At 39.1% G+C, this 13,758-nt stretch overlaps 2 protein-coding genes across 2 annotated transcripts in view; one reads left to right on the forward strand and one right to left on the reverse strand.

Moving 5' to 3' along the window:
• The window catches only part of LOC105695960, a 48,701-nt gene extending 45,801 nt beyond the window's left edge, over positions 1–2,900 (reverse strand). The window contains exon 1 of the mRNA XM_012418040.1: positions 2,676–2,900. Coding sequence (XP_012273463.1) covers positions 2,676–2,745 — 70 coding nt within the window. The 5' untranslated portion in view covers positions 2,746–2,900. The remainder of the gene's footprint in view (positions 1–2,675) is intronic.
• Positions 2,901–8,134: 5,234 nt separating this feature from the next.
• LOC105695946 (E3 ubiquitin-protein ligase RING1) lies at positions 8,135–11,785 on the forward strand. The gene is made up of 4 exons (XM_012418021.1): positions 8,135–8,377; positions 9,323–9,779; positions 10,148–10,450; positions 11,258–11,785. The coding sequence occupies exons 1-4, from the start codon at positions 8,135–8,137 to the stop codon at positions 11,473–11,475; spliced, it is 1,221 nt and encodes a 406-aa protein (XP_012273444.1). The 3' UTR covers positions 11,476–11,785.
• Positions 11,786–13,758: the final 1,973 nt, after the last annotated feature.

Here is a 13,758-nt window from a genome sequence, read left to right on the forward strand (position 1 = left end):
GTTGTCGACGTTGGTTTTTATATCGACAACTGGGTCGAATTATATTGGATATTGTACCAAATGGCATACTCCACCTGTCGTTTTCGTACAATAATTATAATGAAATCGAAGTAAAACTCCAGAAATCCTCTGGATTCGTGCGTTCTGGGGCCCTAATTGACTGCAGAGGGACCCCCTGCGCCATCTGTGATTTCCAGGTCAATTAAATTTTCACTCCGAGACCTCGTATTCCCATCGTTTTGGCATAGAAGCACATACAACACTTTTTTTGCCTTTATCCCGTTAAAATACGAGTTTATCGATTACCAGAGTGTTCTAAATTGTCGTAAAATTGTCCTTACCCTTTCGTTTCTCATATCAGAGCCTTCGATAATTGTATATCGATCGAAATATGAGAGCTCGACGCCATTTTGGTTCTGGTCTGGGCTGAGTTAAACCATTTTTTCCAAAAATCCAAATTTTGAACGTGTCAGGACAATTTTTAGATGGCCAGGAGTGATGTGTCAAAGTTTCGGACAGTTTGGTCTAATACCCTTAAAAAAAAGTGTTGTATTCGAATCGACTGATTGGAAGGGGGTTTCACTTCACCTTAACAGGATTCTTAAAAAAATCCAGCTGCACTCAGAAAGCAAATATTGGGAGCAAAAACAGTTCCAAGATTCGAGATTGAAGATCAGGTTCTAGCAATGTAAGTAATTCTCCTGAATTACGTAAAGTGCAATTTTTCAATCTCCTGAAATGTTGGCTAAACATGCACGGATCTTATTATCAAGTGGCATGACTCTGAATTACTTACAATTAGAATGGGATCTCTAATAATATAAAGTCTTTTTCTGCACCCAGGTGATATTACCAAATAATTACATTACAATGTTCGTCATATTTATTAATAATTTCCTCGGTAGTATAATGGTCAGTATCCTCTTAGGACAGATATAAATATTTACCTAATCGTAATCAGCAAAATTCGTTATATCACTTCCAGTGTAACCGACTGCGTCTAGTGGACGCCATTAAAAATCCCCGATTATTCCGTGCACCGTGAGAAACGCTGAAGGAACCTAACCTAAAAAAAAATAAATAGAAAGCAGAATCGTTAATAAAGGAGAACGGGGTCTCACGTGGACAACCGAGATTGCAGGATTTTCTCCGAAGTACGTAAAATGTACTATTTGCAATTCGTGGAACTCGGATCGATTACACACGTGCGTACACCGCTGAATAAATAATGGACTATGAGAAACTTGGAAGCCTTTTGCGCCGATTAATTATTATTTTTTTGCTACCGTTAGAAAATACACCCCAACAGGATTTTAAATTGCCGGTAAATATATGTCTATATTAACTGAGCAATTACGAGTTCGTTTTATCGCGACAGTATTGCGACCGGCTCAATAGTCAACAACGTTCCAACTCTTGACGTCCGCTTGTAAAATAATTATCTTGAGTGGTATAGTCAATATTGTTTCAAGAATTCCAATAGTCTCTTTGACACTGCACGTGATTCAGTACGTCCTAATTATCTGCATTTAGAATAAATGAATATTACACTAAGAAAAAAAAAAAGAACTGGTCAACTTGACAATTTGACACTGTAGTGTTAAGTGAACCCCTCCCCTAATCAGTCGACTCGAAAACACTTTTTTTAAGGGTATTGGACCGAACTGTCTGAAATTTTGACGTCACTCGTGAGCTCCTAGGAATTATCCTGACACTTTCAAAATTTCTATTTTTTTTAAACAAATTCTTTAATTTAGCTCAGGCCAGAACCAAGATGGCGTCGAGCTCTCATATTTCGATCAATATACAATTACTGAAGGCTCTAATATGAGAAACGAAAGGGTCAGGACAATTGTCCGACAATTTAGAACACTCTGGTAATCGATAAATTCGCATTTGAACGGGATAAAGGCAAAAAAAGTGTTGCATGCGCTTCTATGCTAAAACGATGGGAATACGAGGTCTCGGAGAGAAAATTTAGTTGACCTGGAAATCACAGATGGCGCAGGTTGTTCCTCTGCAGTCAATTAGGGCCTCAGAAACCATGAATCCAGAGGATTTCTGGAGTTTTACTTGGATTTCTTTATAATTATTGTACGAAAACGACAGGTGGAGTATGCCATTTAGTACAGTACTCAATATAATTCCACACAGCTGTGAATATAAGTACGAACGTCGGCAACGTAGGTATTTATAAAAGTCCTTTTTACCGACATCGATCAAGTTCCTCGATGTGTTTCACTTCGCTTGTAATATACATGTATAAAACCACGTATGATACGTTGTAATATACAAAACCATATACATTACATGACGTATTGTACGTCGTAATATACACGTAGAAAACCATGTATGATACGTTGTAATATACACATAAAAAAACCACGTATTATACGTTGTGTTATACACGTAGAAAATCACATATATTACATGACGTATTATACCTTGTAATATACACATAGAAAACCACATATATTACATGATGTATTATACCTTGTAATATACACGTAGAAAGCCACATATATTACATGACGTATTACACCTTGTAATATACACGTACAAAACCACATATATTACATGACATATTATACGTTGTAATATACACGTAGAAAACCACATATATTACATGACGTATTATGTCTACCTAACCCTGGTTGGAGGCTCTTGCGACTCACCTCGCTCGTCCCCGCCGAGAGGGTCGTGTCGCGTCGCGGCGAACAAGCAGGAGCGCTGCTTCGCGTCCATCGGACCTCCTGGGGCGTCGTTTCCGCTCGCGGATGCATTCACTGGCCGCTCCCGGATGTCCAAGGGTCACGGTGTCGCGCCTCGACCGACCTCGGCGACTTGGGGCCCCGGGGCTGCTTCCGGCACGCGAAATCCGCACCTCGTCGCCTCCTCGCCGGACGCCACACTTCGCGTCGGGCGTCTCTGCCGCTACGAGCTTCGCCGCGGCGCCGCGAGATGGCGACACTGCGCGGCGCCTCGGTCGGCTTCGTAGAAGTGAAGAAATACATCAAGATCAGAGGGTCTATTACGTAAAGCAAATTATGCGAAAATGTGAAAAATGAGGAGCACACGGTATTACGGAACGTTTTTTGTGGTGAAAATGCGAGACCATTCGTATGAAATGGCTCGGCACAAATTTTTAAGCGAAATGGGGAAGCATACAAGAAAAGATAGAAAAATAAGCGCCGTGATCGCCATCTTCCACGGATCGTGACACCGAAATTCAAAATGGAAAACCTCCTGGGTGTTTTGATTTTTGCCAACGATCGTATTCGGGGACGTAATGATAACCTTATTAGAAGAAGAAGGGAATTACGTGATGCCTCGGACCCATTTTCGTTAGGAGAAAGAGAATTTACTAGGATATACAGGTTAGTTTTTGTTATTGCGAGGTTATATTACATTATTAAACATTGGAAACTGTTAAATAATTCATGCTTACATGACACGATAAGAAAATTATATCGTTGAACTTCTAATTATAGTACATGTAAATATGAATGTCATACGTATTTAAAAGATATAGATAGACTCGAGGCCTCTTCTTTACTTTTAACGGCTTTCCATCTTCCCGCCTTTCCTGCCTCTCAATTTACAAGGGCGTTATTCCTTAGGGCCTCCATAATCACGTGTTAATGTTTCGGATAATTCGGTGCGCCCAGTTGGAGAAAAGTTTTATAAATATTTTCGCTTTTTCTTATGTATCACACTTTCATATCACCTTAAGAAAACCGTTTCCTGGCCATTGTTGGCGAATCTTGGGGACCGTGAATTGTCGCGATGTGCGGAAAGGGGGAGAGCTCGTTCGCCGGACAGCACAGTGACTAAATACTCTAATTGTTTACGTGGAAACCGTAGGAGGTCCTTTCCCGTTTCCTGCGATCTCCTCGACCGCATCCAGTCCTTTCTTCTTCTCTCGTTCGGCCGAAAGAAACCGCAGAAAATGGTCGCGAGAGGAGCCACTCGTCGCTTCCCGATCGAACGGGACAATATTGCGATTTGTTCCGAAAATCTGATCCTTAAGGTGAAGTGAACTTGATCGACGTCGATAAAGAAGATTTTTCTAAATGCCTACGTTGCCGACGTTCGTTTGAAATTGATACAAAATATGAAATTTCGTGAGATTCAAGACCTTCATTAAAACCTTCATAATTAAGTGTTGAGGTTTGAAATTATTATGTGTACCCAATTTGGAGTAAAGTTTAAAAATATTTTAACGTTTCGAGAAACATAGAATGACCCTTTCATATCACCTTAATGAAATCTACATTGTTTGAACGTTACTGAAACGTTCGAAAGACTTCGTATTAATTTTCAAACGTTCCCTGAAAAGGCGATTTCATGATTGATATTGCATTGAAAATTATCGACATTAATCAGACCATGTTTTTATTTAAAAAATGAAATTTCGTGAGATTCACGACCTTAATTAAAACCTTTATAATTAAATGTTGAGATTCTAAATAATTCGGTGCACCCAATTTGCAGTAAAGTTTAAAAATATTTTAGCGTTACGAGATACACAGAATGACTCTTTCATATCACCTTAAAGAAATCTACATTGTTTGAACGTTACTGAAACGTTCGAAAGACTTCGTATTAATTTTTAAACGTTCCCTGAAAGGCGATTTCGTGATTGACGTTGCATGGGGAATTTTCATTAAGAATCAGACCATGTTTTTATTTAAAAAATGAAATTTCGTGAGATTCACGACCTTAATTAAAACCTTTATAATTAAATGTTGAGATTCTAAATAATTCGGTGCACCCAATTTGCAGTAAAGTTTAAAAATATTTTAGCGTTACGAGATACACAGAATGACTCTTTCATATCACCTTAAAGAAATCTACATTGTTTGAACGTTACTGAAACGTTCGAAAGACTTCGTATTAATTTTCAAACGTTCTCTGAAAGGCGATTTCGTGATTGACGTTGCATGGGGAATTTTCGCGTGCCCGTGAGCGTATAATATGCGAGCATTACGTAGTTGGCCACGTTCCGCGGGAACGTACGATAACACGCAGACAAATGATAATGGCGCGACTGGAAGCACCGCCACTCGTAATGACCACCTGCGTAAGTATAATTGAAAGATAGGCAGACGTTGGGAGTAGTAGATTGCATTAGTAACGCTAATGACACGGGGTAGCACACCGTAATCTTAACTAAGTGCTCGCGTAGGTCGTCGGTGCACTACCCCAGGCATTGTCTGCCTCGTTGAGTTTCCGCGAACGAGGACCGCCATCTTGGTCCCCGACTCGCGCTGGAGAACATTAAGGTGAAGTGAAACACGTCGAGGAACTTGATCGACGTCGATAAAGAAGATTTATCTAAATGCTTACGTTGCCGACGTTGGTTTTTATATCGACAGCTGGGTCGAATTATATTGGGTATTGTACCAAATGGCATACTCCACCTGTCGTTTTCGTACAATAAATATCAAGAAATCCAAGTAAAACTCCAGAAATCATCTGGATTCGTGCTTTCTGGGGCCCTAATTGACTGCAGAGGGACCCCTTGCGCCATCTGTGATTTCCAGGTCAATTAAATGTTCACTCCGAGACCTCGTATTCCCATCGTTTTGGCATAGAAGCGCATACAACACTTTTTTTGCCTTTATCCCGTTCAAATGCGAGTTTATCGATTATCAGAGTGTTCTAAATTGTCGTCAAATTGTCCTGACCCTTTCGTTTCTCATATCAGAACCTTCGATAATTGTATATTGATCGAAATATGAGAGCTCGACGCCATTTTGGTTCTGGTCTGGGCTGAGTTAAACAATTTTTTCAAAAAATCCAAACTTTGAACGTGTCAGGACAATTTTTGGATGGCCAGGAGTGATGTGTCAAAGTTTCGGACAGTTTGGTCTAATACCCTTAAAAAAAAGTGTTGTATTCGAATCGACTGATTGGAAGGGGGTTTCACTTCACCTTAACAGGATTCTTAAAAAAATCCAGCTGCACTCAGAAAGCAAATATTGGGAGCAGAAACAGTTCCAAGATTCGAGATTGAAGATCAGGTTCTAGCAATGTAAGTAATTCTCCTGAATTACGTAAAGTGCAATTTTTCAATCTCCTGAAATGTTGGCTAAACATGCACGGATCTTATTATCAAGTGGCATGACTCTGAATTACTTACAATTAGAATGGGATCTCTAATAATATAAAGTCTTTTTCTGCACCCAGGTGATATTACCAATTAATTACATTACAATGTTCGTCATATTTATTAATAATTTCCTCGGTAGTATAATGGTCAGTATCCTCTTAGGACAGATATAAATATTTACCTAATCGTAATCAGCAAAATTCGTTATATCACTTCCAGTGTAACCGACTGCGTCTAGTGGACGCCATTAAAAATCGCCGGTTATTCCGTGCACCGTGAGAAACGCTGAAGGAACCTAACCTAAAAAAAAATAAATAGAAAGCAGAATCGTTAATAAAGGAGAACGGGGTCTCACATGGACAACCGAGAAATCTTTTCATCGGTCATTTCTTCGATTTTTGTCCCACCGCATTGTATAGTAACCGAAAGAACGGTTGCGAACATAACCTGGAATTTTGTTTTTCGGAAGTGGAGGCACAGAATAGGAGAATGAAATTTCCGTTCCGGGAACCCGATACATTTCTTCGGCACGTGTCCTCCCCGAGGGGTCGTTCTTCTCTCCCTCTTCCCCAGAGAGGTTTTGGCGAAAGCAAATTGCATCCGCAGATGGTCCTTATACGACAGGGGAGCTCGACCAGACGCAATATGCCGTGGACTTCCCAGAAGACGTTCCATAAATAGCGCTTCAAGATCAATCCACAAGTCCAGCGCTACCTGGAATCGCCGTCATCTTCGTCTCCTAACGCGATCGCTTGCATAATAAGCACTTCCACGCACCTAACCTCAAACCGTGCAATTTTCGTCCCCAACGTGAAGTTGAATGTCTCTCGATTAAAGATTTTGAGCTGCGCGTTAATACAAAGTATGTAAATGGATATGTAATATAATATATTCTTGGTGCGAAACTCTACCGAATTTCCTGAAACACGAGAAATTTGTGCGCGAGAGGTAATTATTTTTAATTATTTTTAGGTTTATACTGTTAAAAGCTCGATGAAAAATTTTGAGCTGCGCTTTAATACAAACAACGTATGTAAATGTATATGTAGTATGATGTATTTTTGGTGTGAAACTGTACCAAATTTCCTAAACTCAAAAAACTTGTGCGCAAGAGGTATAATTTTTGATAAAATTGCGCTATTTTTTTTTTTTTTTATTAAATGTATGAAACTACTATTATTTTAAGGTAACTAAAATTATAACATTAATATAACATGTTACATAACATGTTACCTTACCGAGTGGGAAATAATAACTAACATCTAACTTCCATGTTACTTTTATACTACATTACATGTTAGTTTCAAAAACGTAACATTTACCCAACAGTTATATAACAGTGTTCACTGGGTGGGTGTTTTGATTTTTGGTAACAATCGTAGTCGGGGACGTAATAATAACCTCATTAAAAGAAGAAGGGAATTACGTGATGCCTCGGACCCATTTTCGTTAGAAGAAAGAGAATTTACTACTATCTACAGGTTAGTTTTTGTTATTGCGAGGTTATATTGCATCATTAAACATTAAAAACTGTTAAATAATTCATGCTTACATGACACGATAAGAAAATTACATCGTAGAACTTCTAATTATAATACATGTAAATATGAATGTAATACATATTTAAAAAATATAGACAGACTCGAGTCCTCTTCTTTGCTTTTAACAGTTTTCCATCTTTCCACCTTTCCTACCTATAACCCCCTACCTCTCAACAATTTTCGATTTACAAGGTATGTACCTTTATTTGCAAAATTACTAGACCGAAAGTGCTAGTGATCTCGTTCTTTCATATAACGAATACGTAATTCGGCGAATAAACTCACGTGAGCGCTCTTGTGAAAAAAAACCTAATAAACGCCCTGAGCGTTTCCAAAATTCGAACTTTCGCGGTCGAAGCGCGACTAGTTCCCCTCGCCGCCGCCGTCGTCCGCGCGCACTGCAGTCGCCGCTACCGCGCATACTTCACGCGTCGATATTCGGCCAAGTTCAGAGAGTCGCGGCTGATCACAGCCGATAATGGCGTCGGCCGAGCAGGTTGGCCTGAACAAAACCTGGGAATTATCGCTGTACGAGTTACACAGGACGCCCCAAGATGCGATCACCGACAACACGGAGATCGCCGTCAGCCCTAGGAGCCTCCACAGCGAGCTCATGTGTCCGATTTGCTTGGACATGCTGAAGAAAACAATGACCACGAAGGAGTGTCTACACCGCTTCTGCTCTGACTGCATTATCACTGCCCTAAGAAGCGGCAACAAGGTGGCGTTTATTCTATAGTTTCCTCTGTAACTACTCTTATCGCATGATAAACCTAACCTTACCTTGATTAATCCATCCGTTAAACAACAGGTTTCAACAATTGACGCTTTCGATGCCTCCGATGTCTTTGATGAATGGCTCGATTGGTTATGATAGGTTAAGTTTTTAATGATTTTGAATCACCGGAGCACTCTCAGTGGTCTTTCATGGTGTATTTTGAGGTTAGGAGGTGATACAGTGATAGTTGATAGTTATCGAAGCAGAAGGGATTTGTGTTTGGGGCATCGGAGAGACATAACCTTGAATGTTTGTTTTTATGCAGATAATATATTTTTCCGCGATATTTATCGCATTTATGGCGCCACTGGCGTTGATAAATGTATCGACTGGTTATGATAGGTTGAGTTTTTAATGATTTTGGACCACCGGAACACTCTGTTGTTTCTTGTCATGCATTTTAAGGTTAAGAAGTTATATAGTGGTGGTTGATAGTTATCGGAGCAGAAGGGATTCGTTCTTGGTGCATCGGAGAGACATAACCTTGAATGTTTGTTTTTATCGCTAATTGGGGGTTCGGTTGAGGATTTAGGGAGTTTATAACTGAGATATTTATAATTTAGACAGAAATGAAGAGTTTTAGGGAGAGAAATGTCTTTTATTGGAGATATATATTTACATTGGGTATGACAGAGACAACGTAATCGTCTCTTGAATGACGAGCAATTTTAGTGTTTATAAGAGGATTTCGGATCGTTAGAAGGTTCGATGGGTTTTTATTGTTACTTTGAGGTAAACGGATCATCTGATTAACGTAAAATGGAGTCAATAATGTGAAGCCTGAATTTCGGAGGCGATACAACTAATGTTTATTCCTATTCTTGGAGAGTAATTTTGATATTATCACCCTTATATATTCTTGTTACATGATTTTTCATTTATTTACAGGAGTGCCCAACGTGTAGGAAAAAATTAGTTTCAAAGCGCTCCTTGAGACCGGATCCAAACTTCGACTTGTTGATATCCAAGATATATCCAAGTCGAGACGAGTACGAAGCGCATCAGGAACGAGTTTTAGCAAAGCTTAATAAATCTCACTCTCAAGCCGCTTTAGTGAATTCTATTACCGAGGGCATTAAACTGCAGAGCCAGAACCGGCCACAGCGGTCCAGGAAAAATGCAAACGAGTCGGAGAATGCCAGCAATGCTACGTCTTATAACAACACACCAAATCCCAGTGCTCCGACTACGCCGAACCCTCCGGCGAATTCTGCCAACCAGAGCGACTCCTCGCAGAGTGCTACGGGACCACTTAACAACAGCGGAGCTGCCAGTGCGAATAACTCTGCAAATTCTCAGACTTCCGCCAATAGCTCACAGCCCGCCAGCAGTCCTGCTGTCTCTGGTAAGTATTTTTTGTCAATTACTTAGAATACTTTTAAATGTTAAACGGTTTTATCAACTTGTATTACAATGCTGCACAGACGATGAGCAAAATACAAAATGGGAATTTTCAGATCGTAGCTCGTATATTCTCGAATGGTGGAAAAAATTACACTTATTATACACAAAAATTACAATTATTATTAAGAATGATATCGATCGATGAACAATTCTGTTAAAATTGGTGAACATTGCTCTCGTCTCGCAGTTTCTGACTTTATCAACATTTTTAAGCTCCCAAAATTCTCGGGTTGTAAATTTTTACATAAATTATGCTCTAAATAATTAATATTGTGTAACAAGTGATTAAGTCAGTCGTTAATTCTTTAGCTACCACGTCTCGCAACTCGACAACTCCTTCGCCGAATCCTGCTAATCAGATTCCGAAACCTCCGAAACGACAGAAGAGTCTGCAGAACTCGGAGAATGACTCGTCGAGTGCAGAAGCGGAGACTGGAGGAGGCGATTCAATGGTGGACACCGAAGGCGAAGGACCCAGCGAGCCATTGATGTTGAACGAGATAGAGTTAGTCTTCAAACCACATCCCACGGAGATGGCTGGCGATAACTCGCTGATAAAAGCACTGAAGGAGAATAGCATTCGATATATCAAGACTACTGCCAATGCGACAGGTAACCGAGCCAGAAACAGAGACACTAGGGCTACGACGTAGCATGAATTTCCCACTCTATGAGTCTTTCTGGAAAATTCTAACCTCAAATGTCCTTGCTAAGTAATCTGACAGTAACACTAGCGACTCTTGCTAGAAAATCTAACATTAAATGTTAGATTTTTATGTGTTTTATACATTCATAAAGCTAATCCTTGGTTACGAGTTGCACGTTCCGTACGTATTAACGGCGGGTTAATTTCCATCAACCGCCGTTTAAATTAACCGGCCAAATTAGATCGTTTAGCTTCGGTTAATCAAACTTTAACCTAAAAACTGCACAAACGTGAGGAAACCATAGATTAGATTGAAGATGTATTAACATCTTATGACGAGAGTGAGGAAGACGGTTTTGATTTTAACCTAACCTAAAAACATTTTAACATAACTTAAAAACTGCACAAACGTGAGGAAAACATAGATTAGATTGAAGATGTATTAACATCTTATGACGAGACGGAGGAAGACGTTTTTGATTTTATTTACAATTTCTTAATTATCTAAGTACGCTTCAAAACATTTTATATTAATTCTTAACCGAAGAACTTTATTTGTCGAGGCTAGCGTCCGTCAAACAATTCTTATGTGTCAAAGTTTCGGACAGTTTGGTCTAATATCCTTAAAAAAAAGTGTTGTATTCGAATCGACTGATTTGAAGGGGATTTCACTTAACCTTAAACCACTGAGCGTTCTACGAAACCCTGAATCTTACAATGTGGTTACCATATTCATATTGTAAATTAATGTAAATATTTATTCCTGTCCACAGTCGATCACCTCAGCAAATACCTAGCGATGCGACTGACGTTAGACCTGGACACAGAGCTTTCGGAGTCGGACAGGCTGCTGAACTTTTGTATCTACATCGCACCATCTCCAGGCCAGTTGGTGGTACTAAGTGGCTCGCAGACCCTTCGACAAGTGAACGACAAATTCTGGCGTGTAAACCGACCTCTGGAGATGTACTACTCCTGGAAGAAAACCTAGGGAAGGCCCCGAAAGTCTTTGTCTGACGGGAGCTAGTCACCGAGAAACGAAGGAAACGTTAAAAAACGCGAAATTTCCGTCAACCCTGGGACCCGACCCTCGAGTTCACTCGATCAACTTTCGCATGAAGAGTTTACAATTTCGAGTGCGACTTTGAAATCTTGACTAATGAAATTTAATGTTGAATTTTTCATGGGAATGAAATTCGCGTGAACTCGAGAATTTAGCCCCAGGGACCTGATTATTAATTTCATTCGATCAACTTTCGCATGCGAAGTTAAGGTGAAGTGAAAGACGTCGAGAAATTTCATCGACGTCGGTAAAAAAAGATCCTTTTAATACCTACGTTGCCGACGTTGGTATTTATATCGGCAGCTGTGTCGAATTATATCGGGTATTGTACTAAATGGCATACTCCATATGAGTTTCCGTACAATAATTATAAAGAAATCGAAGTAAAACTCCAGAAATCCCCTGGATTCATGGTTCCTGAAGCACTAATTGACTGCAGATGGACACCCTGCGCCATCTGTGATTCCAATGGCAACTAAATTTTCTCTTTAAAATATGCAATGAAAAATATGGAAAATACTTTCGCCAAGGATTGCAAGAGAATGTTGACTCGTCTAGGGGATAACGCGGGTTTTTAGAGGAAAAATTTAGTTACAGCGAAACGTCACAGATGGCGACGCTTGTCCTAAACAGTCGTTAGAATAATGAATTCCGGGGATTTCGACAGTTTTATGTCGATCTTTTCATCATTACTTTACCAAAATGACATATGGAACGCTTCAGTTCGTATAATTCTCAACGTAGACTGTAAAAGACTTAAACATAAATATAAATGTCGGTCCTGGCACTCATGATTTCATCTCACTTTTTATAAAAAATGTTGAAAATGTCTATAAACAAATTTTTAAGACCTTGAAATTTCATGGGTGTCAGGATCTTCCTTATAGTTTCCATCCTCACTTTGTCGCGCTTGTTTCTAGAGGAAAAATTTAGTTGCAGCTAAACGTCACAGATGGCGACGCTGGTCCTAAACAGTCGTTAGAATAATGAAATCCCGGGATTTCGACAGTTTTATGTCGATCTCTTCATCATTACTTTACCGAAATGACATAAGGAACGCTTCAGTTCGTATAATTCTCAACGTAGACTGTAAAAGACTTAAACATAAAGATAAATGTCGGTAACGGGACGCGCCATCTTAAGTTACCACTTGAGTATCCAAAATGGCGTTCCCACCAAAAAGGGTATAGATGAATATTATTTTGTCTACGTCGATTAAATTCCTCGGCGCCTTTCATATCACCTTAACAGTTTCGCATATGACTTTAAAATGTTGACCAATGAGATTTCGCAATATTGCGAATTTGTGTAGGTTTCTACACACTGAAAACCGACGCGAGGGGGTGGGAATTTATTTATGCAGTTGGTACGAGTTTAGCCAATGTATTTTACAGTGGGACGAGACACTAGCCGTTTTTTAAACAATTGCGTAAAGAGGAGAGGGAACGCTCGTTCGCGTTTTCTTTTTAATTTAAATACAAAAATGAAAAAAAAAAAGAAGAGGATAAGCCGTACATGTACGTCTCTGTTACTGTATTTATATGTATATATATATATGTATTCGACGTTCACTCGTATTTTTTCTTATCGTAGTGCACTACATATGGCATAATTCGTATTTGCCAATAAATGAGAAATGTTCCTTACACCTTGGACATTATTCCATTAAATAATTTAGAATTTTATTCCTACAAAAGTTTGTTGCTAAATATGGGTATACATCCAATTTACTATATCATTTATTTAGTGAGATTATTTTATGAATATAGAAGAAATCAGCGATCGTTAGTAACAATTTCTGTGCTGAGTTAAATAACTCGCTTTTTTTTTTTTAAAGTTCTTAATTTGCAGGTTTTACAATGTGTTAACATTATCTATCTTTCCTTGTTTTAAAGTTTGCTTTCTGTTAAATCAGGATATATCATGCCAAATGTTGAATTAAATAAAAATACGACGATTTTTTTTTCGATCTAGTGCCGGGAGCGCCTCGATTCAATTTTGCAATTAATAATTATCGTCTGTTAGTGTTTATCACCTTAAAAACATCACATTCTGTATATTATCAATTATCGTTTCGCTTTACGTACCTTAATTGCAGAATTAAATCCATTTTAGGTCATTTACGTCGGTAGGAAATGTTTCAGTCACGTAGGATAAAGTTCCCTAATTTTCCGCTAGGAGCGCTCAGGTCATTACATCAGTAACCTTTAA

The sequence above is a fragment of the Orussus abietinus genome, unplaced genomic scaffold (genome assembly GCF_000612105.2).
Source record: "Orussus abietinus isolate OABI.00-Male unplaced genomic scaffold, Oabi_2.0 scaffold192, whole genome shotgun sequence".
In the NCBI taxonomy this organism is placed as follows: Eukaryota; Metazoa; Arthropoda; class Insecta; order Hymenoptera; family Orussidae; genus Orussus; species Orussus abietinus.

Bases quoted from the DNA above. Each gene is read 5' to 3' on its own strand.
- LOC105695946 (XM_012418021.1), top strand. From the start codon at position 8,135: ATGGCGTCGGCCGAGCAGGTTGGCCTGAACAAAACCTGGGAATTATCG. The intron at 9,780-10,147 runs GTAAGTATTTTT...TTAATTCTTTAG, and splicing joins CAGCAGTCCTGCTGTCTCTG to CTACCACGTCTCGCAACTCG. The intron at 10,451-11,257 runs GTAACCGAGCCA...TCCTGTCCACAG, and splicing joins GACTACTGCCAATGCGACAG to TCGATCACCTCAGCAAATAC.